The following is a 27,130-nucleotide window of genomic DNA, read 5'->3' as shown; positions in this document are numbered from 1 at the left end:
GGCAAACGGTGTGTGGAAAATAGGCCAGAAGACCTGGTCCAACCTGGCTGTGCGCCTTGCTGCTCTCGTGGCCAGCCCAGGCCAGCAGACTCAGCTTCTACTGCTGCTTGTGTGTGAGTACCTACCTGCCCCGCCTGAAGGACTGGAGAAGTTACTATCTTTCATTGCACCAGCTAGGAAGCACTCAATAAAATGATCTTAAGTAGCTGGAATGTTGGTGAGACTAGGAATTCTACCTGCCCTTCTTGCCCCTGCAGCAGATAGATGCCTAAACAGAGGGGGGGAAAAAAGCTTCCAAGGGAGCCAGGGAAAACAGGAAGGTGTTTTTCTCTCTGAAAAACCCTTCTCTGGAGAGAGTAATGTCTCCAGCCTGGAAAAGGTCTGAGGGTAGGTGCCAAGCCCCTGGAGTGTGTTGTTGTTGTGTCTTACCTGGAACCCAATCTGCATTTAACTCAGAACACACTGTCAATAAGGGACCTTGATGATAATGGCATGTTGCTAAGTAACGGAAGTATTGTTTGAATCAAACTATTGTAGCAATCATTTCTTGGCAGATGCCCACTATTGCTACAGAGCCGGGCACACACCGACAGTCTTGGGGCAACTGCTACAAAATTGCCACAATTCAGTGGTCCATTTACACTGTTACACAGTTACACTGTGACTGGGGTATGCACAGTGCTGTAGACATTCTAAGGCAATGATCAATAGATTACCACTGGAGAAAAGCATTCTTGTTTAAATTGGTCTCTGTGGTGTTCTTCTAGCTCAGGAGCTCTACCTCTAAAACTTAGTGTGTGGGGGGAACACACCAAATTCTTTACCTAGAACAGTTCTTTTGGTTTTCTGAGATGTCCCACTCTTTAGCACAAGCTGGTCTCATACAAGCTCAAATTCCCCTGCCTCAGCCTCTTAAAAGTGCTGGCATTCATTAGAGGTAATGGTAAAAACAGGGATTTCCCCTTTACATTTTACTTTCTGTGCAGTTGCACGTACCACAGATCGGTGTAAACGTCAGAGGGACAGTTTGAGCTGGCACTCACCTTCTACCATGCTGGGCCAGGGGCTCGAATTCAGGGTCAGGCCACCAGCACGACTGCAAACGCCTTTACCTGCTGAATGTCTCACTGGTCCAGAGGAATGGATCTAACCTAAACCCTAATCTGGGTTTGTCAGCAGCCAGCTCTGTGAGCAACCCACCTGACATTTGTTTTCTCTCACACCAAGTCTTCCAGTTTGCTGCTAGTCTATGACAAGTTCCCTTGCCTATAATGGTGTGCTTGCACACTCCTGCACATTCACACACACACACACGCATGCCCGCGTGTACACACACACACACACACACACACACAATGTTTAATCTTTAAATACATATAAAAAAGAAAGACTAAAGACATTTCCCATCAACCTCTGGCCTACACACACACACACACACACGCGCGCGCGCATATACCACATACATATGCTTTTCAGAGACCCCTTGTTCTCCCTGTCTCTAGCAGCCACTGCTGGGCCCTTACCCTGAAGCAAACTGTGGGGAAGACATTCTTCAAGACCTCCTGAGACAAACTGAATAGCTCAGACTCTCCAAATCTTTCCTGTCCAAATTCTCCAAGCACAGTATATTAAACACTAGATTCAGAAGCTGTTGCCGAGATGATCCACGTTTTTCCCCTCGCTGCTGAGACATCTGGGGAGGCAGCCCCCAAGTGTATACTATATTCATACATGCTGATGTATCTGTGGGTGGTGCAACATTCACATTTTAAATTACTAAGGATGCCCACAATTACTGTGTCCTTTATTTCATCACGTGTCACAGGCCCACTCTGATTTACTGGATACCGAGAGGCCTTGATAAGGGAGTTAAACATTGAAATGTGACACTATGGGGAAATATTACTGCTCTACAACACCTGTATAATGCGCGCGCGCGCACACACACACACACACACACACACACACACACACACACACACACCTCCACCCCTCTCATGCACATACACATGCCAGAATGCATATGGAAGTCAGAGGACAACCTTAGGTATCAGCAGTAGCCTTCCATCCATCTTGAACCAGGTTCTCTGCTGTTTTCCTACTGTGTACACCACACTAGAATTCAAAGGAGACCCACGGAGTCTCCTGTCTCTGTCTCCCATCTCCCCCACAGGAGCACTGAGATTAGAGCTTCCAGTATGCATCTGGTTTTCTATGTGGATTCTGGGCTTACTCTCAGGTCCCCAAGCCTTTAAGACAAATGTGTTTGCCCACTGAGCCAATTCCCTATACCCTGCTTTGGGGCTGTGCAGATGGCTCACCAGATAAAAGTATTTGCTGCTAAGCATGAAGACCTGAGTTCCAATCCTCCATACCCACATAAAAGCCGGGCCTGGCAAAGTAAGCCTGTGACCTCGGATCCCCAGGGTTTGCTGGCCAGCCATTCTACCCAGCTAAATCACTAAGCACCAGGTTTTCTGAGAGATCCTGTCTCAAAAAAATGAAGAGAGCAGCAATAGAGGAAGACACCCAAGGTTGACCCTTCACCTCTGCAGGCTCCCTACACGGGGGCGCAGGGGGTGGGGGGGTACTCCCACAAACATATCCACATACACTAAACTATTTAAGACGTATGTTTGTGGCAGTGCTTTGCCTACATATGTGTCTGTGTACTATGTTCATGCCTGGTGCCCAGAAGATGGTGTCAAATCTCCTACAGCTGGAGTTTCATAGAGCTGTAAGATTCCTGTCCTGGGAACCAAAGCAGGGTCCTCTGGAAGAACAGCATACTCTTAAACACTGAGCCATCCGTCACCCTAGCTTCCCCCACCCCCAAACTATTTCTATAGGGTGTTTTCTCTTGGGGGATGTTTATAATGCGATATCGTGAAAAGCAGTGCCCGCTTATTCAGCGAAACCCAACGAAACAAGTTTTCTTTACTGAACTTTCAGGAGGAAGATACTTCAGGGACAGCAGGAAGTGTGTTCTGAACATCTCCATCTGGCCACCCCATGTCAGTACTGGCTGTACACTAGCATCATGTGGGGCACCTAGACAAAGCTGTGCCAGAGCCCAGCCCCCAGACCAGGTGGGCTATGCTCACTCCCCACCTACTCAGCATGTCATTCCCGACACAGCTATACACCCTCTCGGGCAGCTCTGGTTCCGCATACACTTGGCGTTTACATCTCCCACCCCAACTCCAACCTCACACCTCTAACAAATCCCCACCTGGTGCAGATGTGCCTGGCCCACAAGCCACATGGAGAACCATCAAGTCAGCCGTCTCTGGTTTAAAAAAACATCATTGTTATCCTAATCTACCCTCCTTAAAATTAACCTACATTTTAGAAAGGAGTGCTAAGTTTTCAGATTGGTTCTCAGGTGTGTTGACAGAGAACAGGGTTTTTGCCTGTGTGGTGATATAAGCCCGTAATCCCAGCAATGGGGAAGTAGAGGCTTGCGTTCAAGGCCCTTGCCTGAAACTACACAGAAAGGTCAAGGCTAGCCCGGGCTACAAGAGACTAAAACAGAAGAAAAGCATTTTCTGCTTACCAGTCAATTCAAAAAGGTAACAGTTTTATTCGAGTGTGCTTTCCCCTAAGAATGGTACCAAAATTAAACCATAATAAACCAGATACAATGTATTTCCATCCTTAGGAATCCCCTCCCACAGTCAGTTTGAGCATAGTGTGAGTGAGCCATTCCTTCCTATAGGGTGTAAGCAGACACACAGGTCCATGACTGAGAGGGTAACTGAGTTCTGGAGAGAGCCACTCAGAAGGACCAGAAGACACTTGATCCAGGACAAGGCCTTTAAATGGGTGTTCAAGGAGACTGTGGAGCTGAAGGGAGCCGCCGATTTACCAGAGTTCACAACAACCTTTACAGCACAGCACCTCTGTGGTTTACTGCCTGCCCCACGAGCTCTGTCTGGACCTTGTCCCCAGCCATTTCAGGAATGATCATGCTAGTGACACATGCTAGTTTGGATTCTAGGCTGACAGGCTCTCTGGTTTCCCTACCTTTGGACTTTCCAGTATTAATCCAGTGAGTGCTTCCCACCCAGAAATCCCTTGCTGAATGCTTGGCAGTAAATGATAGAGGATGCATGTGGAAAACAGGAACTGCATCCCAGGGGTACCCCCAGGTAGAAGGCATACCAGGTTTTGACTACCTTTTGATTTGAACAGCATACCAACCTTAAACGGACCACAGGCATTTAGAAGTGTTCCAGAGGGCTGTGTAGCCTCTGCAAGTTGCACAAGTGACTATCAAATACAATGAAGCACACACAAGAGACAAGAAAACAGGGCTGGGGGGAATGGGGTGGGAATGGGTTTTTGCAACACAATTGTAACATCGCCAATGAGGTTGAGAAGCCCCTTCTTCCCACCAGGGAACTAAAGCACCACCCACAATGTTTAGGTCTCTAAAAGAAATATCCTGGCGGAGACAATGCCTAGAAGGAAACTGTTTCTCAAGGAAAGCACTCATAAATACCTCTGTGGTTGTCCGAATGAGAGAGGCCCCTATAGACTCTGATGTTTGAATACTTGGTCTCCAGTTGGTAAAACTGTTTGGGAAGGATGGAGTGGTATGAGCTTACTGAAGGAGGTGTGTCACTGGGAGTGGGCTTTGAGGTTTCAAAGACTCCTGCCATCCCCAGTGAGCTCCTCCTGTTGTGGTTTGAGATGTGAGCACTCAGCTGTTCCTGCTGTCCCGTCTTTGATCCACCACCACAGACTCCAACGCTCTGAAACCCCAACTAAATACTCTTGCATAAGTTGCCTTGGTCATAATGTTTTTATCACAGCAACAAAAAAGCAATCTTGTTTGAGCTGAAATAAATTTAGACGTTAACTGGTATAAAGCTTGCTCTGGCAAGCTGATGTGGAGGTACAGACAGACTAAGAAGATACAAGCCCTGTGAGCCTCTCTTGCCTACCAACTATAAATGTCTTCCCACAAACACAAACCTTTCGACTCAGTCTCACACTGAGTGGGGGCTCGTAGCTCACCCTTGACATCCCAAGCACTCAGGAGGCTTGATGCAATGAGAAAATCAGTATACCACCATCAGAAAGAGGACACTTTAAACCACACCAGAGGAACAAGCTAAACACGTTTCCAGAGCATTTGTACTGCACTCACACCAGAAACCAGTCATATTTCTACTCAAAGAGAACTCGTGTTAGGGGTTTAACATGGCCACGTCTGACAAATACCTGGGCTGAAGTATGAAAGTGATGTTTAAATGCACCTGGACAGGAACTGTCGCTGCCTTCCTTCTCAACTAGTTTCAACTGTCAAACTGTGTATCAAGGAGTGAACTGTACCCATTCAACTCAGGGAAATTTAACTTGCTTAAATAGCTTTTATTTTCAGGGTGGAGGTTCAGACATTTGTGCTGAAGGACACATGGAAAATGGGACCTACTTCCTGTGGCTCCTAGGGGCTGGGAACACAAAGCAAGAACTAGAGGCTCACGTATTAGCCGGTGTTAACACAAAGGCATTTCTCAAAGTCCATACAGAAGCTACTTCACAGAGGGGTTGCCTTGTACAAGGAAAGCAAAGCAAACTGCTTTTCTGAGGCTCAGGGGCCACCAGTCAGCCCTCTTGGAGTTGCAGGCCAGATGAGACTGTCTTCCAGCCAAGGTTGCCCTCCGACCTTTACTTGCAGGCACACGCATGTGCAGGCATTCAGACAAACATGTGACAGACCCTGTCTCCAAAGGCAAACTGCACAGCTCTTGAGGAATGACATCCAAGGCTGACCTCTGGTTTCCATCACGTACACATAGTCAACATTTTAAACTGTAGAGGAGTTGGTAAGCCACTCAGCTCACAGCCCAGAAGCCAGCCATGACGAACATCAGATGTTGGCACTTAGCAGCAGAGACAGGAGGATCTGTGAGCCTCAAGGACAGGTTGATTGGTTTAGATAGTGAACTCCAGTCTAGTCTCAAACAAGGAGAGAAAGGAGTAAGAAGAATAATTCAGAATATACACCAGTTGAGCAGAACATGTAAACTTGCAGAAAATTTAGCATTGCTAGAATAAAAATTTTAAAAAAAAGCAGACAATACTAAGGGACTAGGATTCTAAGATTCACTCTGTACAGCACGGAGGAAACAACCAGGGCTGGAAGATAGCTCGGCAGTTAAAGGCAATCATATTTCTCTCCTAGGGGACAGGGGCTTGGTTCCTAGAACCCACAGGAGGAAGCTCATGAATACTCATTAACTAACTCCAGGGGATCTCACACTCACACACACACACACACACACACACACACACACTCACATACATACATACATACACACACACACACTCACACACACACTCTCACACATATACATACACACATATACACACACATACATACACACTCATACACATATATACACACACTCACATACACACACACTCTCACACATATATACACACACATATACACACACTCACATACATACATACACTCATACACACTCTCACATATACATATACACACATACATACACACACTCATACACACTCTCACATATACACACACTCTCTCACATACACACACACTCTCTCTCACATACACACACACACTTACATACACATACTCTCACACATATACACACTCACATACACACACACTCACACACACTCACATACACACACTCATACACACACTCACACACACTCTCATACATATACACACACACTCATATACACACACTCACATACACACACTCATACACACACTCATACACTCTCACACATATATACACACACACTCACTCACACACACACACACAGAGGCTTCCACAGATACCTCAGTACCTGATGCACAAAAAACTCACATGTGCACACTTATATACATACGTGTGCTGGCTGGTTTTATGCCAACTTGACATAATCTAAAGTCATCGGAGAGGAGGGAGCCTCAATTGAGAAAATTATCTGTAAGATCAGGTTGTAGACAAATCTGTAAGGCATTTCCCTAATTTAGTGATTGATGGAGTAGGGACCAGACCAGTGTGGATGTTACAAACCCTGGGCTGGTGGTCCTAGGTTCTATAAGAAAGCAGGCTAAGAAGCCATGAGGATCAAGCCAGTAGGCAGCACCCACCATGGCCTCAGCTCCTGCCTCCAGCATTCTGCCCTGCTCGAGTTCCTGTTCTGACTTCCTTCAGTGATGGACTATGATATGGGAGAGTGAGATAAATCCTTTTCTTCCCAAGTTGCTTTTGGTCATGGTGTTTCCTCCCAGCAATGAGAACCATAACTAAGACAAATAAAAATAAGTAAGTTTTATTTTTAAAAGGAAGCAGAAACTCCCCATGCCACATAACTTATGTTACCAGACACCTTTTTCTTAAGTTGCATGTATTCCAGGAATAAGCACATTGCAGATAGTGACAGCTAAAGATAAGTTTGAAATCGGGACTGTCAGTACACACTCTGACTAAATCAAGTAGCCCAGAGCAGCCTAGATGGAAAGCTGTGCAAAGCTGAGAAGCTGGCACGAGTTTGCTAACATACAGAGCAAATCACCTGATGTGCACATGACTCAGAGGCCATATTTGCTTACAATGCTGCAGGCCCTGGCTTCCAGTGACAAACGTGGAGATGCTTGACAACTCTAAACACTCTCGGATCTCTCCAAACATGCTAGGTACCATGAGCAGCGTCTGCAGTGTGTTTCTAGTGTGTGACAAAGGTAGGGACCAAAGATCTGAGGGCCCCACGGCTTTCGGCTTCTAGTAGGGGGAGAGAACTGCACGTGTCTAATACCCAAGTGACCACTGTGCTCTGCTGGAGAAAGATGTTCATGTTTGGATAGTAAACGGCACATTTCTTAGAAAACCCATGATTTTAAAGAGTAAATCTATTTCCCTCTTGTAGGCCATGGCTAACCACAGTATGGCGTAATTCTGGAGAAATCAGACCTCACCCAGTTACAAAAATAGCAGAAAGGACTCTCTGTTGCTGGCAGAACTGTAGCAAACATCTGTATTGATAGTAACGTGTTTTTTTGTGTCTTCAATTAGGTATTTAAAAACATCGGCTCTTTCAGGCGAGGCAGGGAGGGAACAGTTGTTTTTTACAAAAAGGGCTGAGCAAAAATTACTCTTCAGAGAAGAGAAAGAGGTTAAAACAATAACAACAACAAAAATTTAAAACTGAGGTTGAGAGTAAAAATGTATCCTCGCCGGAGGCACTAAAAACTTGAGCCTCATTCTGTAGTCTCTGTCGTGGAGACAGTTGGTGTTTTCTTACCCTACAGGTGTACAGAGGAGTTAACACGATTCGGTAGTCCACAAATGGTATGACTGTCGTTCCAACAGAGTCCACTTTCACTCTGAAAGGTGCTAACTATAAAGGCATCCTTGTCATTCAGTGTATGTCACAAAGAAAGCACACATCTGCTTGTCACTTCCTGATTGACGTCTATCTATGTCACCACAGCTCCCAAAGTTGTCACCTCCTGACAACATTCAATGTCCTGAGAGTGGACTAGATTTAGTGTCTCGTGTCTAATGAAGGGAGGACATGGAAAAACAACATCGAGATCATGGAAGGCGGCTGGTGGCGCCACTCTCCCGTGTCCTGACGTCGGAAGCCTGCTGTCATAATCCCAACAGAACGAAAAAGCAGGTTTTGCTGTCAGGAGCCACAAAACCAAGCCTTTTGTCGATAGCAGCAGCAGCTCAAGCTGCTGTCTCTGTCAATCTGTCTGTCTGTGTGGAATCTTTAAGAGTGCACCTTGCCCCATAAAACTAGGAAGGCTGAGGCAGGTCAATCTCTATGAGTTCAAGGCTAGCCTGGTCTGCATGGTGATGGGGAAAAAGTGTTTATGTTCAGAAGAGCAGCCCAGACCAGGAAGGGGGACATGCATGCACTGAATCCCAACATTTGCCCAGTAGTGATGGCCTATGCTTTTAATCCCAGCACTGAGAGGCGGAGTCAGGCTGATCTCTGAGTTTTAAGTCAGCCTGGTCTATAGAAAAAATCCCAGGGCAGCCAGGGCTACAAAGGTGTCTCAAATAAACAAACAAACAACAACCAAAACCTCCAACATTCCAGAGGCAGATTTCTGTGAGTTCTAGGCCAGCCTGGTTGACACAGGCCAGCCAGGGTAACATAGTAAGATCCTGTCTTTAAGAAAAAGAAATGTGGGGGTTGGGGATTTAGCTCAGTGGTAGAGCGCTTGCCTAGCAAGCACAAGGCCCTGGGTTCGGTCCCCAGCTCCGAAAAAAAGAAAAAGGAAAAAAAAAAAAAAAAGAAAGAAAAAGAAATGTGGGTTGGAGAGATAGCTTTGAGTTTAAGAGCACGGACTGCTCTTCCAGAGGTCCTGAGTTCAATTCCAACAACCACATGGTGGCTCACAACCATTTGTAACGGGGATCTGATGCCCTCTTCTGGTATGTCTGAAGATAGCAACAGAGTACTCACAAAATTAAAAAAAAGTTTAAAAAAAAAAGAGGAAGAAAAATGTGGCCAAAGACCAGTCCTCCCCAGTCCTCCCTCTCTTCATCATCCTGCCTTGCAAAGCGGGACTGGCCGGTCTGTGGAACCACCTGGATCCTGAACTTCCAAACTGGTATCTGACCTCTGCTGGCTGGAGTCTCAGTGACCAGCGTCTTCTGCAAGCTTGTGAGTTAGAGTATAAGACACATTTTTAAAGTGGTAATTCCTGTTTTCAGAGTAGTATCTGTAGTGACACAAACAGGCTAGCCTCTGACTCGACACGCAAAAGATTAACTTCTAACAGCTCCCCCCTGAAATGCTGGGATGACAGGGGACCCACAGCACCCCCTGCTGGGATGACAGGGGACCCACTGCACCAGGTTTATGCAGTACTGGAGACTGAATCCGGGCTTCCTGATGCTAGGCCAGCACTGTATCAACTGAGCTACATCCCCAGCCCTCAGAGCGGTTTTTATTTTTGTTTTTTTGAAAACGTCTCTTAAGTCAACAATCTTTACTTTGGCCTTAATGAGTATTTATTGCACCCAGAGCCAAAGAACAGAATCTAAACAGCCTTCAAGTGTCTCAATTTAAACACACAGAGAGGACAACCCTAAACAGAGCACTTTCAAATGTGTTTAAACGCACCACCTTTCACTAATATATTTCTTTACCGGTATACTTTACTTTCAAAGCCGCCTGCCTTTTCCGGGAGTGGTAGGTGGGGCACACCTGTCATCCTAGCACTTGGGAAAGCGGGGCTGAGATGATTACAAACCTCAGGCCAGCCAGCCTGGTGACCTGCGTTAGACCCCAGAACCTAGAGAGGAGGTAAGAACACATTCCTGTAGGACGCCCTCTGACCTCTACCGCACGCCCACATACACGCTCACAAAGAAATGTAAGACAAAACTTTAAAGTATTTGCCAGACATAGAGAATCGCGGTTCCCTAGCATATGAATTATATATGAATTATATAGCACATGCTGGTGCCTCGGTGTGGATCAGAAAGTGGGACCACATTCCTCCAATTAAATGGAGACAGAGGGCTGTATTTTATCATACGGGCCTGTATTGTGCAATACATACACATCAGACAGTGTTGCCTAGTCAGTATATGTACTTCCTATATTGAAAAAGATTTTAGATGGCCTCACAAAGCAAGTATTCAGGGAGTCCTGCAGCTGGCAGGCCGGGTGGTATGGCAGAACTGGCAAGCTCCAGGTTTAATGAAACACTCTGTCTGCAAACCAGCTGATGTCAACCTCTGGTCCCCAGGGGCACACGCAGAGGGTATGGGGATGAGGACACGAATGCACCCAGCCTCTTATTCCTCACTCGTGGCTACACTAAGAGAGTAGCACTCGGGGGAGCAGAGGCAGGATGACTTCTGTGTGAGCTTCAGGACAGCTGGGGCCACACAGAGACTGTCTCAGAATCCCTTCACTCCTCACTCACTCACTCTCTCACTCACACTCAAACTCACTCACTCACACTCACACTCATTCACACACGCACACACTCATTCAGTCACATACACACATGCCTACTCACACACTCACAGACACATTCACACGATTCACATGAACGCAACATACATTCATACACACTCACACTTTCACACACAGAGACACGCGCGCACACACACACACACACACACAGTGTCTTCATCTCTGTGTGTTCACGTTATAGATATAGATACTCACACGGTAGGGAACAGCAAATGCCAACCCATGAGCTAAATAGACACTCGGCAGTTAAGAGCACTGGCTACACTGCCAGAGGATGCAGGTTCAAGTCCCAGCACCCACACAGTGGCTCACAACAGGGGATCCAGTGCCCTATTTGAACCTCCATGAGCACCAGGCACGTCCGTGGTTAACACACATATATGCAGGCAAAATACATTATAAAATATAAATGGGCATTCTGCATTAAAAACTTTAATCTTTCTCTTGGAAATTGTACTTGGAAACGCTGGGCCTGGACTTCCCAGTGGTCACACTCTCTCGAGTATACTCCAGAAACCTCCCTGCCACCACCTATGGCTGTGCACGACAGAGTGCCGAGAATGGGTCCCTGTAAGCTCTCATCTGTATGTATGAGGTCACCGATCCAGGAAGGTAGGAGGCGGGAGGAACGAAGAGCACAGACACAGAAAGCAGAGCGCCAAGATGGACACCACCCCTGGGGTTCTGCAAAAAGGCAAAGCCCTGCAGACTCCATGACAGTCCTTCCTCAGGGTAAGAGTAATCCCAAAAAGACACAGGTAAAGGTTAAAGAAGGCTCCTGGGTTGGCGTCGGCTGCTCTCTACCGTGTGACTCATGCTTTTTTTTTTTTTTAATTATTTTTTCATTCCAGGTTTTGTCAATAGACAAAGCCAATAGGAGAAGGCAGAATCCACATATTCCTAGGAGACTCAGGGAGGGTTTTCTAATCAGGGCAGCACAGACGGCTGTGGAGCATGAGCTCCCACCTGTGCTTGCCTGCGCATGGTCAAGCCAATGAACATCCCAGGATGGAGATGGGGAGAGGCTCCCAAGCTCACCCACCCTAGCTGAGGAGCTACTGCCAGCCCCGAAGCTGCTGGACAAGGAAGGAAGGAGAAGCAGTTTTCTGTGGTCACCGGGTTCACCACACTCCGATAGAAGGCCTCACACTGATGAGCATATACGGGGGCGCAAACTGGGTTTGGTGGATTTTATTTAGTTATAAGCTTTTAAAGACTGAAGTGAGGACAGGGAGGAGGAGGAGGTGGATCTGAGGCGTTTGGAAGGGGAGTGAGGAGCATGTACAAAATTCTCAGCGTTAAAAATAAGAACTGACATTTAAAAAATTTGTATTTGACATATAATCACTCTCGCAGGTAATTAGTTATTATTGGAACCTATAAAGTGATCAAAAAAATAACTGTGTAAGAGTGGGGAAATTATTTTACATGGTATGGCCGCTGATCATATCTCACTACCACTATGATTTAAAGGCTTCTTTATAGTTTATTCAAAACACTCAGTCATCAATAATGTAACCGTGGGTCAGTAACATGGCTGGGCAGGTGCAGGTGCTTGCCTGGCAACCTGAGTTTAACCCTGCAACCCACAAGGCAGAAGAAACCCCTCTCAGTCTCTGTGGCACACGTGACTCCCCAGTAATAAAAGTTTACATGGTAAGTGTAACCATGACTTCTTTTTCACCCTCTGTTTACCATCTTTAATTAATTTCAAACTTGTTTTTATGTGTGTGTGCATGTGTGCACATGTGCAGTGTTTGTGAGTGTGAGCACAGGTGTACCACAGCATGCTCATGGAGGTCCAAGGACAGCTTGCAGGAGTCGATTCTCAGAGGCTGAGTTCAGATTATCAGGTTTGATTGACGAGTGCTTTTGCCTGCTGAGCCATCTTGCTGGCCCTTTCTTAAAGGAAGGCTTTTATTAACAGACTTTAGTTACACAGAGCACATGGATTTCATTAGGACATGTTCATGTTGTTACATACATGTACGTAATGTACTTTGCTCACGCTCACCCACTGTCCTCCTTACATTCCTGTGAGCCCCCTTCCACTTTCCAATCAGCTACCTCTCTGTTTTTAACCTCTTTTAGGGTAATGCCCTTTTTCTGAAAAAGCCCCATGTGATATGGACAGAGGAGGACAACTCCTGCCCCATCTGACTCGCTGGCTGTCAATCGAACCCGTTTCAATGTTTTCAAGATTATGTTACTCCTGTGCAGAAAGTGTCCCAGCTGTAACTGGTAAGAGACCTGTCCTGTTCTGGAAGGGAGCATGAAAACCTGAAGGGAAAGCTTGTCCCACACAGGTGAGGCTCCCAAGTCACTACTCACTCTTGACTCCAGGGGAGTCAGTAGGCTGGCTAGCCTACAAGTCCCTAAAAGACACTGTTGTCCTACAGGAAAATCCATAGATTTAGGAGCCTGCCACGCAGTTTCCAAAGTGAAAGTGACACTGAGACCAGAAGGCCACCACGAAAGAGGGAAGGTGTCTAAGGGAGAGAAGGAAGGAGAGGGGCTGGGTGCTCTGTAAGCCAATCAGAGCCTGGCTTGTCTTGCAGACCTCACACACTGGTAGGCTTTTTTTTTTTTTTTTTTTTTTTAATACCACACTCCTTTCTAAACCAAATTTGAGAGGCAACCCCGGCATCTACAGCAGCCGTGAGCATAGCTGCAAGAATGGGGCTCTCAAGAACACACAGCTACTCCTGTGGACCCCCCAAACTCAAACATCCTCAGTCACAGGCTCTGCGGAACAGTGCTAAAAACCACTGCCATGGAAAGTCAAACTCAAAGATTGGCCCTGAAATCTGTCAGGTAGGCATAAATAACACTGCTGTCATAATCATCACATGTAAACTAACCCAATAGTAGCCTCTAATCCCAGCACTGAGGAGGCAGAGGCAGGCGGATCTCTGAGTTCAAGGCCAGCCTGGTCTACAGAACGAGTTACAGGACAGCCAAGGCAACATGGAGAAACCTTGTCTAGAAAAATAAAAACAGGGGTTGGGGATTTAGCTCAGTGGTAGAGCGCTTGCCTAGGAAGTGCAAGGCCCTGGGTTCGGTCCCCAGCTCCGAAAAAAAGAACCAAAATAATAATAATAATAATAATAATAATAATAATAATAATAATAATAAAAACAAACACAACAACAACAAAACCCACTAAAGCCACAAACCAATTTTGATAGCATTTCTGAACTAGATACACATATTGAACCATTTATATGAAAATCAGTGAACAAAAGAACTAATTTCTCCGTGGCAAAAGTCTGAAGACGTAACTACCTGTTCCCAGGCCTCTTTAACGCAGAAAACAAGATGCCCTTTTTACTAAATCTCTTATTTCTGTCATCTTGGATATTTTGCGACAGACAAAATGTGTAAAATTTGAAGAATAGAAGCAGCTAAAAATTTAAAACTCTTAAGCCATTTGACTTCCTCCAATTCCCTAAAAGGAAGAAGAGGTTGTGTATTTCTAAAGAAGCTTGATTCCCTCTGACTCAGGTGTCCACAAGGCACCGTGTCAAAGAGCCCAGGCGACAAGGCATCGCTGTCAATCAAAGAGAGAGGGAGGGAAAGGCTGGCTGGAACTGGAAGGCAGATGAGTTATAGGTCCAGATTTCTTTTCTATCCTTCAATAATTAAGAAAGAAATGGGAAAGATGTTTTCTCTTCACAAAGAATGAGGATAACTGCACTTCATGGGGGAAAGCCTTCAGTACAGAGGAACTCTTTCCCAATCTTTCAACCACTTACAAAAAATCTGTAGTTTGTGGCCCCACACCCACAGGAGCTGGTGTGTCGGCTGCACAGTTCAAGGAAGTGTATGCCACAGAGATCATACATTCCAACACACTGAGCAAGCACACACGTGCCTCCTGAGCTGCCCCAAACCTCAGCTGGCGAGGGACACTGGGGCTAGCACACACACTAGGCCGGCAACCCAGATTTCCTCAAAAATGCAAAGGGAAGGCAGGCAGAGAGAGAGGAAGCCTCAGTGCAGGGGCTTAAAGAAAGAAACTTTGTGAGCAGATCAGTCTCACCAGGAGTTTTCAATTGTCAAGGAAAGAAAGGTTACAGAGTTCCTCGGCCCTGGCTGCTCTAGAAACACCAACCACACAACTCTTGTGTTCTGGAATTCCAGAGAACACAGCTGCACCGCAGGCTTTAGCCACCCAGTGCCCTGTTTCTGTGGCATCTCTTCCCCTTTTCTCCCTCCTTTCTTTCTTAATCAATGAAAGGACTAAACGCTTTCTGTGTTAATCTTTCATCATCGACATCTGACAAAGACAAACACAAGCGCTGCACTTCAGAACTCTGCCCATACAATATGAAGAAAAACATCCATTTTTCAAAGTAAGGTTGTTAACATCAGAGACAAAAAACTAAAGAAAAAGGTTCCAAGAGAGACAAAAATCCCACACGGTGGCTGCATTTCCACCATTTCATTCAATGGCGGCTGATAGGAAACTACCTGCACGTACACAGGAAAGTCATTCAGTTTTTTGCTTCATTTCTCAAAGAGAAAAGGCTAAAAGAAGATATGTATTAAAAATGTATTTTCTAAGTCAGGTGTGTGGTGCATGCCTTTAATGCCAGGCAGGCTCTGAGTTCAAGGCTAGCCTGATCTACAAAGTAAGTCCAGGACAACCAGGGCTCACCGAGAAAGCCTGCCTTGAAAAACCACAAACACAACACGAACACACGCGCGCGCGCGCACACACACACACACACACACACACACACACACACACACACACACACACACACCAAGTATCTTCTGATCCGTTCAGGATCTTGACTGAGGAAAGAAGTCATCCTTTACAATGTAACACATTTTGTAATGTTACCTTACAGTTAAAATGTATCACCTTCACTGTTAGGCTTGTGAGACAGCTGTCCAGCCTGTTCTGCTGCAGGATGTACATGACACAGCACAGCAACAGGACAACCCGGAAGAGAGCCGCTGAGGATCCAGTATTGATGGTATCACAGAAGCCAGAGACCTCAAACCAGACCAGTGACTCATTGCAACGAACAAACATCTGGAAGTGAAGACGTGTGGACAGAGAGCTATACCGTGGGACACACTGTGACATACTACAGCATCCATGATGACCTGTTTTCTGTGCTTTTATTTTTTATTTTGGGGGGAGATTACAAGGGTTGGGGAGGATGAGTCAGAGTGGGGTGCATGTTGTAAAATTCACAAAGAATCAATAAAAAGTTAATTTAAAAAGTGTACCACCTCCCTCTATAGAAGAAAATGGGTTTCATCATGTTACTAAAGGAAAACAGCCACAAATGCCCAAGATCCAGCTACCACTCAGTAATTATTAGTTACTCTCTTCCTGCCCTATCTTCTGAGTCACAACTGCACAGAAAATGACACATCGAGCCCTGACCCATACAACTTGAAGACACACATAAGGGGTTGGAAATAACCCTTCACTTACTTCTTTTTCTTGGTAACTCCACCCTCTGTCCCACCACTACTACCATGAGAGTCCACAAAAGTCAAAGGAAACCCAACGGTGAGTTCAGAAAACCACTACAGTTCAGAGACGAAGGGTGCTTCACACGCACTCAGTTGCTGAGTGATTACATCACTAAGAACTTGACTCCATTGATGGCGGACCTCCATTCATACTCCCAGCAGAGGTAAAAGACCTTCATGCAAAAAATGAAGCAGAAGAAGGCAGACTGGCAGCTCCCACCAAGGAAACAAGTCAAAACACAGCACTGCCTCCTACAAGGCCAAGCCTTGAGGAGCCCTCCAGGTGAATTCTTCACTTTACCGAAAGGGATACAATGTCGACCAGAACCAAAGTCAGTGCCTAATTTGTGTGCCTCACATATTGAAAGAACTGTCCTATTTCGGTTTTATGACTTACTGGGACAGACAGGGTCTCTCTATGTAGCCCTGGCTGCCCTTAAATTTCCTATGCAAACCAGGCTGGCCTGGGATCAAAGGTGTGTGTGCGCCACTGTCCCCAGTGAGGAAGGTCCTTCTTAGCACTGTCTCATTTCTTAATACAAAGAATCCAACCACTAAAAAAACAAAACAGCATAAACAGCATCCAAACAAAACCACCAAACACCTCCCTGGATAAATGCCCCACTCACACTGTCCACGGCAAGCAGAGAGAAAGCCGGACCAATGCTGCTTTTAAAATGACTTGCTTGCCTATGCCTTTAATCCCAGCACTCAGAGGCAGAGGTGGGTGGATCTCCATGAGTTTGAGGCCAGCCTGATGTACAAAGTGAGTTCCAGGAAAGCCAGGGCTGGTACACATAGAAACCCTGCCTTGAAAAACAAATAACAAAAACAACAACAACAAAAAATGAATAATAAAATTTTGTGCCTATTTCTAACTATTTTTCCTATAAAAATAGTGTAGTGAAGAAGAACAGATCATTTGGACCAGGGTAAGAATGAGGGAGTTGGAAGTTTGAGCATTTGACAAACAAGTTCTATCCCTCCTGAGGGGATCTGGGCCTTCTGACACAGCTGATTCGGGACCTCTTGCCTGGGTTCTTCCCTGCTACTGAATGTACTTATCTACCTTAGACAAATTACTCCATTTCTCTAAGACTAAGTTTTCTCAGATGAGAAAAGAACTCGTCCCCCCGCCCTTTTCAAATCTTACTTAGAAAAAGTAAATTTTCTGTCAGCGAGGCCATAATAGCTTTATTACTAATATGAACTTAGGATGCAGCCACAGGAGCTATGCCTCACCACAACCATCTCTGATGCTGTGTTCATAGCGGAAAACCTTTAAAAATTGTAAAGCCAATTCACACTTCCACATGTATTAAATACATACACGACAGTGAGAAAAATGGCAACTGTCCCTCAGGTTGCAACAGTTCTCTGCACACGTGTTTCTATTTGCTAGGTAAAGCACTGAACAAAATGCCCACTTTAAGAGACCAGGCAAACTAAGTGTTTGCACTTTAGGAAATAAAAACATGAGAGACATAAACAATTAGAAGATGCGAGAGTAAGCAAACCCCACAACTCAAGGATACAAAATTATTACTTGGGGGGTGGAGGTGGGAATGGGGGATGGGGGGGGGCGTCATTGCTTCAGACAGCGATGTCTAACCATGGACTTAGTTAGGGACAGCTTATGGACATGACGGTCCTTTAACAGAGACACACTCCTTTCTGAGCTACGTATCCAGTGTCAACATGCCACCCAACTCTGCCATAGATTAATGACACATTATTACAATATTTTTTGTCTTCTTCGACAGTAAAAGCAACAGAACCTAAGGTTTTCTGTAATAAAAAAAATAATTTCCCCTATTTTGTGTGAGGCAACCAGACTAAAATCCATAATCAAAACATGAAAAGTAAAAACCTTAAAAATAATTCAGAACACTCTGCAATTTGCTGCCCAAAATAAAACCCATACCATGCACGCCACCAAGCGAAAATTATAAGTCTGTAAGCATCAAGTCAGATTATAAAGCAAAGACTAAAAATGCTTTAATGAAATAAACAGAGGGGGGATTGTCTTTACTGGTAGATATGTGCTGTTGGCTTGCTTTTATGTGTTCATTAACATTGTCTAATATTCCCCCAAACTAATTTGTACTTCCCAGTGACTGTAAAAAAATAAAACCGGACCAATCCTTTACTTAGGCATGCCTTCTTAAACACAACTCTTCTGCTGTCCCTCAAATTAAGAAGTCAGACATAGTTTTTGAGATATTATGCTTTTGACTAGAAGTTTCAAAGCACAACTTCTTTTAAAGTTAGTTTTCAGCCAAGGCTGAACAGTATCTTAAAAAACAAAAACAAAACACACTCAAGATGTTTAAATACATTCTTTAAAATTATATCTTAAAATCTATAATTTTCCAGGCAGCTTCCAATTCTACACCTCTTTTAATAAAAACTGATAAATAATTGGTTGTGGAAAAATAACAAAACATCCTCCCAAGTACAGCATTTCTAAGTGAACACTCGCATTCAGCAACACACACTCTGTAAGCTGGACACAGTATGTGTGCCTACGACCCCAGCATTCAGGAGGCTCAGGCAAAGAGGTTTACAGGTTCAGGAACAGCTGGGGCTGCACAGAGAGACTCTGTATCTTAAAAAGAAGAGTGAGTGAGTGAGTGAGTGTAAGGGACAGCAAAGCCTTCATGGAATTGAATTTGAGAGAAACCTAAGAAGGTAGTTTGCACTGTAGTCTTCTGAGCAATGTGCTCCTTGAAAACGCTGCAGATTTCCTTGCCCTGACTGGCAGGAGTGATGGCCCCTGTAAGAGTTTAGGCATCACTCTGGGAAGATGGCATTATGTGTGCCTTCTTCCTTTGTGAGTTCCAGTCATCTAGTGATTTTCATTAGCTTTGTCTGGACTAAAACTCAGAGTAACGGGTGCTCAATTAAAGATCTCCTCTTTGGGCTGGAGAGATGGCTCAGCGGTTAAGAGCACCCGACTGCTCTTCCAGAGGTTATGAGTTCAATTCCCAGCAACCACATGGTGGCTCACAACCATCTGTAAAGAGATCCGATGCCCTCTTCTGGTGTATCTGAGGACAGCTACAGTGTGTACTTATATATAATAAATAAATAAATCTTTAAAAAAAAAAAAAAAAAAGATCTCCTCTTTGTCTTGCTACTTGATCTGTGCAAAACTAGTGCCCCCCACAGAATGCACAGAGCGCTGAATCAGAGGGATGACAGCTCAGTAACGACTGACCAACTGTTCCTCTACAGCGCTGCATTATGGAAGTGATTCGTTGTAGATGGCAGATATTTAGAAAATACTGAACATTTATAAATAGTTCTAAAAGAAAAAAAATTTTTACTGTTTTTCTGTCTTGTGATAAATTTGCCCTGGTCCCTGTTCTTTTAAACACAACACAGAATCGTTAACATTCCTCTTCAACACACTAAGAAACTTAGAGCAACCTGCACGTGCGCACATACACACACACACACACACACACACACACACACATATTTAAAATAGAAATAATTTTCACATGTAGTTAGTTTTGAATCTTCTAATCTTTTAAATGTATCTTAAAAGGTAAAATCATTCCTTAAAAAAAAAAATACTTCAGACCATGATATATAAAAGGCTTTTTCCAAATATTAATTTCCCCTCATCTATGAAATGACAACCTCACACATATGGTCATTTTATTCTCTATAGTTACAAACAAATATTGTTATTATTATAAAAAACAATGTAGCAAATGGACTATGTATCAATTCTCTTTTAGAATTAAAGTTTAAGTATTTAAATACTACATTGTTATCTAAATATGGAATAATTTTTTCTTTACCATTTCTATTCCAACCCTAACACATTTCTAGAGATCAGGAAAATGTGTGCTCTCTAGAAAATAAAAAGTTCCTTTTTTAAAAATGTGCTACTGCAATTTCAAAACTAAATCTAAGGGACTTTACAGTTTGATATCATGTGACGTTGTATTAATCTATCCAAATATGTAATTAAGTCCTGCCATTACTTTCTAATTCAACAAGGTCTTGAAATAGACAGCTACTAAAGAAGATTTAAAACTAATAAAATCTTTTCTGTTTCTAGAAAATTAAAAATTAATGCAGAAAAAGCCTTTGTTACAGGGAGGGTTGGAAGTAGGGTGGTTTTGGGGGGGTTGGTATTTAATTCAGCTATACACAATGTGGTACATACAAGCAAAATACAATTGGGATACTGTTTTCTTTAGCATTCCTATAGGAGCTCAAATTCATTTGCATTGGAGAGAAGACAATTACTGATTTTTACCTCATGAAAGACAGATTCACAGCTTTCCCTGCACCTCCTCAGAGAATCTAACTGTCCCAGTAGAACCTTTCTACCACTGTTCACTACTTCCTAGAAGTGGGCAGATCCTGCCTGCTTTTTTAAGTTCTCTTTCTCACAGAATCATTCAACTTTAGGGACAAAAGCACATTCAAGTTAGCATGTCTTAGATCAACACGGCTTATGCAGTGTGTGTACCAGTGTACATACATGACGTTTTAAGTGCACTTTCAGTGGTACCCAAAGTAAAATTTCCATCAAGTTCCCATAAGTTTTAACAGCACTTTTAAAGTTATCAATTTTTTCCCTCTTAAAATCTTTGACCTACAGGTACTATATGAATACAGAAAAAAATACTTGTATTCAGCAGACTGAAACCAAGCAGAATGTAAGCGGAACAAATGAAGGACATGCCTTACCGTACTATTGTACTATTTGCACTCACAACGGATGAAACATATGTAGCAAAAAGAATAAGAATTTTCTACTCCAGAGTGACTGAGAAGCAGTGGTGTCTAGAATGTCTACTTTGTAGCCACTGGGTCTAATCTGTCTACTTTGTAGCCACTGGTAGAAAGTGATGCTCTGTGATTTAACTGAAGCCCCAGTGGTAAGCAAACACTACGCCAATAATTCCACAAAGACTAAAGCATCTTACAAACTGTCATTAGCTTTAAAAAAAGTATTTGGGATATAGATATTAAAATAGCTCCCTAAAAAAAAAAAAATCAAAGAACCAAGCACAATAGGAAAAAGTTTAGCACTCAATTGTTGAATCATTTTTTCAAGGAGGCAATCAAGAATGACTTGTTTCCCTCCAGTTCTATAAAACCCAAAAAAACCACATATAGAACTGACCCATAGTTCACAAATTTACTTCCAACTTCTCAATTTGCATCGAAAAACACAACAAAAGAACAACAACACCAACCAAAAAAAAAAAAAAAAAAAAAACCCATCACTGTATAACATGAAAGCTTGGTCTTAAATGTCAAAGTACTTCTGTTTTTTTTTTTTTTTGGGGGGGGGGAGTGTTTGTTTTGTTTTTGTTGTTTTCTTAAGACACAGGCATAGTTGTACCCAGAATTATGGAGAATTTACTGATGTCTCATCCCAGAGGGCTGACTTCAGCTAACCAATTTCAACCAGTTTAACCTTCTCCCCCTTAGCTTGCACTGAAAGTAAGTAACTTGCATATTTAAAAAAAAATTAGAGAGGTGGACGGGGGAGAGAAGAGAGTATGTTGGGGCCACTCTCTCTAGCAGGCTACCCATGCATTTGGTATGTTAACTGTCTTCAGGTGGAGTCAATCACACAGCCTGCTCTCAGATTTCCTCCAAGTTATTTCTTAGTGTCAACATGTTCAAAGAAATCGTTTATTCCTAGGACTATAGAAGCCCTAGACCGTTTATTTAATTTATGCTAAAACTTGTGACATGACTACTCTTGAGCTCACATAAGCAGAATTACATTACACTTCAGCCAAAAAAGCAAACAAGCCCTACATTTAAAAACAAAAACAAAGCCAGAGTGGTATTTTTGTTGATAAGCTTTAGATGATCACGATGACTTTAAATAAACTAGTACTTCACTTATTTTGAAAATTAAATGATAGACACTTCGTCATGGAATAATGGGGACATCAAATAACCTCAGTTAAATGTTAGTGACTTCTGTTAGTTTCAATCTCCAAACAAATTCACGAGAGCAAGACAGCCAAGAAAAATGAAATATTTCTAGATGCATAATGCCTTAAGGATTCTCAGGGGTTCTAAAATTATTCATCAAATCTTCAACTCTTTACAATCGACTGGTTTAAACTTACAGTAAGTAGCATCTCAGAAAACATTCCCTTACACATCCCAACTTAAAATAACAGCATAATATATAAGCATAATAACAGCAAAATATATAAGCATAAAAACTTTACAGAGAGCCAGAACTTTCAACATAAGAATCCATTCAGTATAATAGCCCAGACTACAAATCATAATCCTTAACTTTTCAAAACCAAAACAAGCAGCCGTTTTCTAACAATCATTTCCAAACAGATTCTGTGACATTACGATGTATGTAGAAGTGTGCACATGCACACGATGTTTTTTAAAAACCCTCCAACACATCCACGTATTTATAAAAGTAATTTCTTTTAAAATGTTCTCAAACCTGAGCATCTACCTCAGACTAAGAAGGTGGAAAAAAAAAATCTGACTTAGCCTCCCAGATTCAGATACTTAATGAAGAACGGTAAAGAAATAACGTTAGATAATGGGATTTAAAAAAAAAAAAAACTACGTTAGGACACGTGGTGGGTGGGGGTAGAAAAAATAAAGGCTCCCAATTTAAAGTTCACAATGAGCTTTAAACAAAGATGTTCTCCTTCATTCTTTCTTAGAGAAGCACTGGGGAAACCCAACCCCCACAAAGCCTGTTACTCCTTCATTAACAATAGCTAACTATCGACTTCACCGCGACATTTGTTTATCCCCCAGCGTCTCTCAAAAGCAACAGTAACAACAAAGTGCTCGGAAGCCAAACCCAGCGCTTCAGTTATTAAAGTCTGGCTTCCCCCTGAATCCAATACAAACAGGCTACTTCTTTAGAATACTGTGCAAAAAAACCCTCCTTATTTACTAAATTATGTTATAATTCATCACTAAACTATGCAAAAGAGTAATTAATCGCGTGGTTTAGTTAAGCAATTCAGCTGACACAGTAAATATTTACTCTTAGCATCTCACAGGAAGTTTGCTATTGTGCTGGGGTTAGGGGTGGTAGTGGGGAGTTGAAAGGCAATTTCTGATAAACAACTTAATCGGTCACAGCCAACTGAATCTACCTAGTGTTCTCCATCCCGACCCCTAATTAGGCACCAAACAGTTTGCAAGCACAGAAAACACCTTCTAGAATGAAAGTAAACTAATAAATAATAACAATAATAACTTTCTACGCTATGCATCGCCACTGACGAAACCACCAAAAGCCCCTTTAAAAACCATATAGACAGTTTTTTTTTTTTTAAAGCTGAGCGTATTCTTTTAGTTAGGCGTACGGAAGACCAATCACAGAAGGGGTAAAGAAAAAAAGAAACTAGGCAAAATATATTTACCTTAGCTTTTTAGAGACTGAGTAATCAACTTCCATGATTTTCCCATGCAACTCCACTTTACCTTTAAAACAGAAATTTAAAGCACTCAGAACCTCCCAGAGTCAAATCCGCGGGGGTCAAGGAGGGGCACGCACACTACTCCACGCTCGGGCTCCGCCTTCTGGAGCCTTCAAGGGGTCCTCCACCCGGCCGCAGCTGGGCGAACTTAGCGCCAACTGTGATAAAAAGTGGGCGCCCCGGGTGGCGGGCGAGGAGGGAAGGGCGCAAGCCGGGTTCCGACCCCAGGTATAGCTGTGGGTGGCATTACCGGAAAAACACATTTAATAAAGAGCGGCGCCAATTTGAAAAGATGAGCTCATTTGAAACTCAAGCTGCAGGGTGGCGCGCCTCGGTCTCTCCGGCCCCCAGCACCCCATCCCGCCACCCTGGGACCCCGAGGCTCCTGGGTGCTCTCCCCCTGCCCTCCCTGCCAGCAGTCTCGGGGACACGCGCAGGAGTCCCAGGCTCTGCGGCCGCCTGCTTTGGGATGACCCCCCCCCCCCCCAAGGTCTCGCCAGCTCGCCCCGCCTCAAAGGTTTCTCAAGGAAGGGGGTTCCCTTGCGGGTCGGGGGTCTCAGGCCCCCGGGAGCGTGGCCCGCCGCGTGCGTGTGCGGGATGCGAGCTGGGAGCGCGCGCGCGGGCGAGTGTGTCGCGCTCCGACTCCGGTCTGGGCTCCAGCGCGCTCGCGGGCCCCCCGGTCGCCTCTTTCCCGGTTCTCAGCCCGGGCCCCCACCGAGTTGAGACAGGGTACCTCGTAAAAAGGTGCTTCTGGCCGAGCAGGAGGCGGGGAGACGGGAGGCGGAAAGCCCCCAGCCCCGAGTTCTTCTCAATAAAATCGGACAAAAAATTCAGGGAAAAATAGGAGCGCTTCCGAGACCAGAGAGAGGGAACTGAGCTTCGGGAAAAGGACCGAGGGAGGTGTGCGGTCCGACAAGGGCCGGGTGGGAGAAACCCTAAGACCTCGAAGGGTTCAGTCGATTTAGTCGAGGAGATGCCGAAAGTGGGGGGCCAGAAGACAAGAGGGGGTCTCCAAAGGAGTGCGACTTGGGAGACGACAGAGGGCGAGAGGTCTTTGGCACGAGGCATGGGAAGAAGGAAGGTCTGGCTAGGAGGAGAGGAGATGCTGGATTTGGGGGTTCCCTGGCAAAGGGGGTGCTAGAAGGGTCGAAAGAAGAAAAACGGGGGACTCTGCAAAGGTGGGGGCGGGGGAAGCTCCGGAGAGCAGCTGGGCACTTCGGGGGCGCTCCTAGGGAGCCAGCGAGCCTGGGGACCCTCAGAGGGGCACAGGGTCGCCCCGACTCTGAGGCCCGAGGGTCTCTTAGCCCCCGCAGTGGGGGCAGGGCAGACGGCCATTCCGGAGCCAGCCCGCCGCGAGAGTCGCGGGGCTGGTGCGTGAAAGTGAGCGTGTGGGCTTCGGGAGTCGCGGCGGGCGCGGCCCATGGGGCTCGGCCTCCCTGCTGCCGCTGTCCCGAGCCGGCGAGGCGCGGCGAGGGCAACGCGAGTGCTCACCCGAGAGGGTCTCGATGGCGCGGATGGCCCAGTTCTGGTCGGGGTAGTCCACGAAGGCGTAGCCGGACTTGAGTAGGACCTGTCCCGCCAGGGGCAGCTTCCTGTCCCCGAAGAGCTGCCGGAGGTCGTCCGCAGTGACGGCGGGGCTCAGGTTCCCGATGTACAGCTTGTTCATCATCCGCGTCTTCCCGAGAGCCCGCGGCTCCCCCGGCCCGGCACCCGGCGCTCCCGCCGCCTCCGCTGCCCTCCTCTCTCCTCCTGCGCCCGCCCCCGCCCCCACCCTCGCCCTCAGCCTGGCTCCCCCCACCGCGGCCGGCCCGGCCCGCCCGGGGGCAGAGGCGGAGGCGGGGACTCGGCGCGGCTGCCTCCTCCGGGCAGAGTCCCGGGCGGGCGTGCGGACAAAGCGCTCGCTCTGCCTCCCGGTGCCGGGGCGGCGGCGGCGGGCGGACGCACCCCGCGCGCCTGAGAGTTGGAGCGGCGTGTGCACCGCCGAGAGTGCGCGCCCTGCCCGTCCCGCGCCGCGCGCTCCGAGGGCTCGGCGCTCCCAGGCTGCGCGCCCAGCGGGCGGAAGCGGCGGCGGCCCGAGCGAGGCCGGGAGCGGCGGAGCGAGACGGCGCGCGGAAAGTGAAGGGTGCGGGCGTGGGTGGGGTATGTGCAAGGTGGACGCGACGTGGGTGCGGGGCCAGTGAGGTGCACCTCGAGTAGAGCTCTGCACGCCACGGCTGACAACTTTCCCGGCGCGTTCCGAGCCATTCACGGATCCGGAGACTCGCTGTGAGCCAAGCTCTTGGAGAAGGGGGCGCATGTGGTCAAAGGACTAAGGAACACACGGGTCCCCTCCCCCAGACTGTGTATCCTAGGAAAGTTACCGTGGCGCCAAGCCTCGGTTTCCCCAATCAGGAAAGGAAAGCCAGACCCGAGTCCAGCGGAGGCCAGGTGGTGGCGGAGGAGACGACGCCTGGCTGAGTGGCCGGTTTCAGTCCCAGGCTTGGTAGGCGTTCCCTGAGCTCTGGAAGGGACTAGAGAGCAAAGTTGTCCTTCCTCGCGGAGGACGGAAGAGGCAGGGTCCTAGACCCTCTCCCGGGAAGGAGCCAGACAGATTGCCAAGCGGCAATCTAAGTCACATGGCCCCGTGGGAATCGTGGAAATGAAGGGCTGCAGAAGAGAATGGAGGGATTTCGAGGTGATATGGCTCTGGACTTCTGGGTATAATCCGGGAAGCCTTCCTCGGTTTTTAGAGGGAGGTATGTCTGGGTGGAGAAGGCACCTTAGGCCATAGTAGGCTTGTCTACTCCATACTCAGACCCAGCAGAATGCCACAAATTGTGCCCATATCCCTGAGCCTGACTTTTTTCCCTAAAGGAAATAAAACAACCACCCCTAGCTGAGTAACGTGTAACACACTGCACTTTGCTTCCATGTCTTTGCCCAGGGAACTTAAAAACTAAGGGACTGTGATGATTTGCTTATCCTTGGCCCAGGGAATGGCACTATTAGAAGGTGTGGCCTTGTTGGAGGAAGTGTGTCACTGTGGGGGTGGGCTTGGAGACCCTCCACCTAGCTGCCCGAGGATGCTCAGTCTGTTCCTGGCTTTCTTCTGGTGAAGATGTAGAGCTCAGCTCCTCCTTCACCATGCCTGCCTGGATGCTGCCATGCATAATGGACCGAACCTCTGAACCTGTAAGCCAGCCCCAATTAAATGT

General features: G+C 45.9%; 1 protein-coding gene across 2 annotated transcripts in view; it reads right to left on the bottom strand.

Moving 5' to 3' along the window:
- Igf2bp2 (insulin-like growth factor 2 mRNA binding protein 2) overlaps positions 1–25,684 on the bottom strand; it is a gene marked incomplete at its 3' end in the record, with an annotated part of 99,818 nt that extends 74,134 nt beyond the window's left edge. For both annotated transcript variants that reach the window (NM_001270598.1, NM_001270599.1), the window contains 2 exon segments: positions 23,880–23,940; positions 25,428–25,684. In NM_001270598.1, the coding sequence (NP_001257527.1) occupies positions 23,880–23,940; positions 25,428–25,605 (239 nt within the window). In that variant the 5' untranslated portion in view covers positions 25,606–25,684.
- Between the last annotated feature and the right edge of the window lie 1,446 nt (positions 25,685–27,130).

The sequence above is a fragment of the Rattus norvegicus genome, chromosome 11 (genome assembly GCF_021556685.1).
Source record: "Rattus norvegicus strain SHRSP/BbbUtx chromosome 11, alternate assembly SHRSP_T2T, whole genome shotgun sequence".
In the NCBI taxonomy this organism is placed as follows: Eukaryota; Metazoa; Chordata; class Mammalia; order Rodentia; family Muridae; genus Rattus; species Rattus norvegicus.
This window is presented reverse-complemented; position numbering and strand designations above follow the sequence as displayed.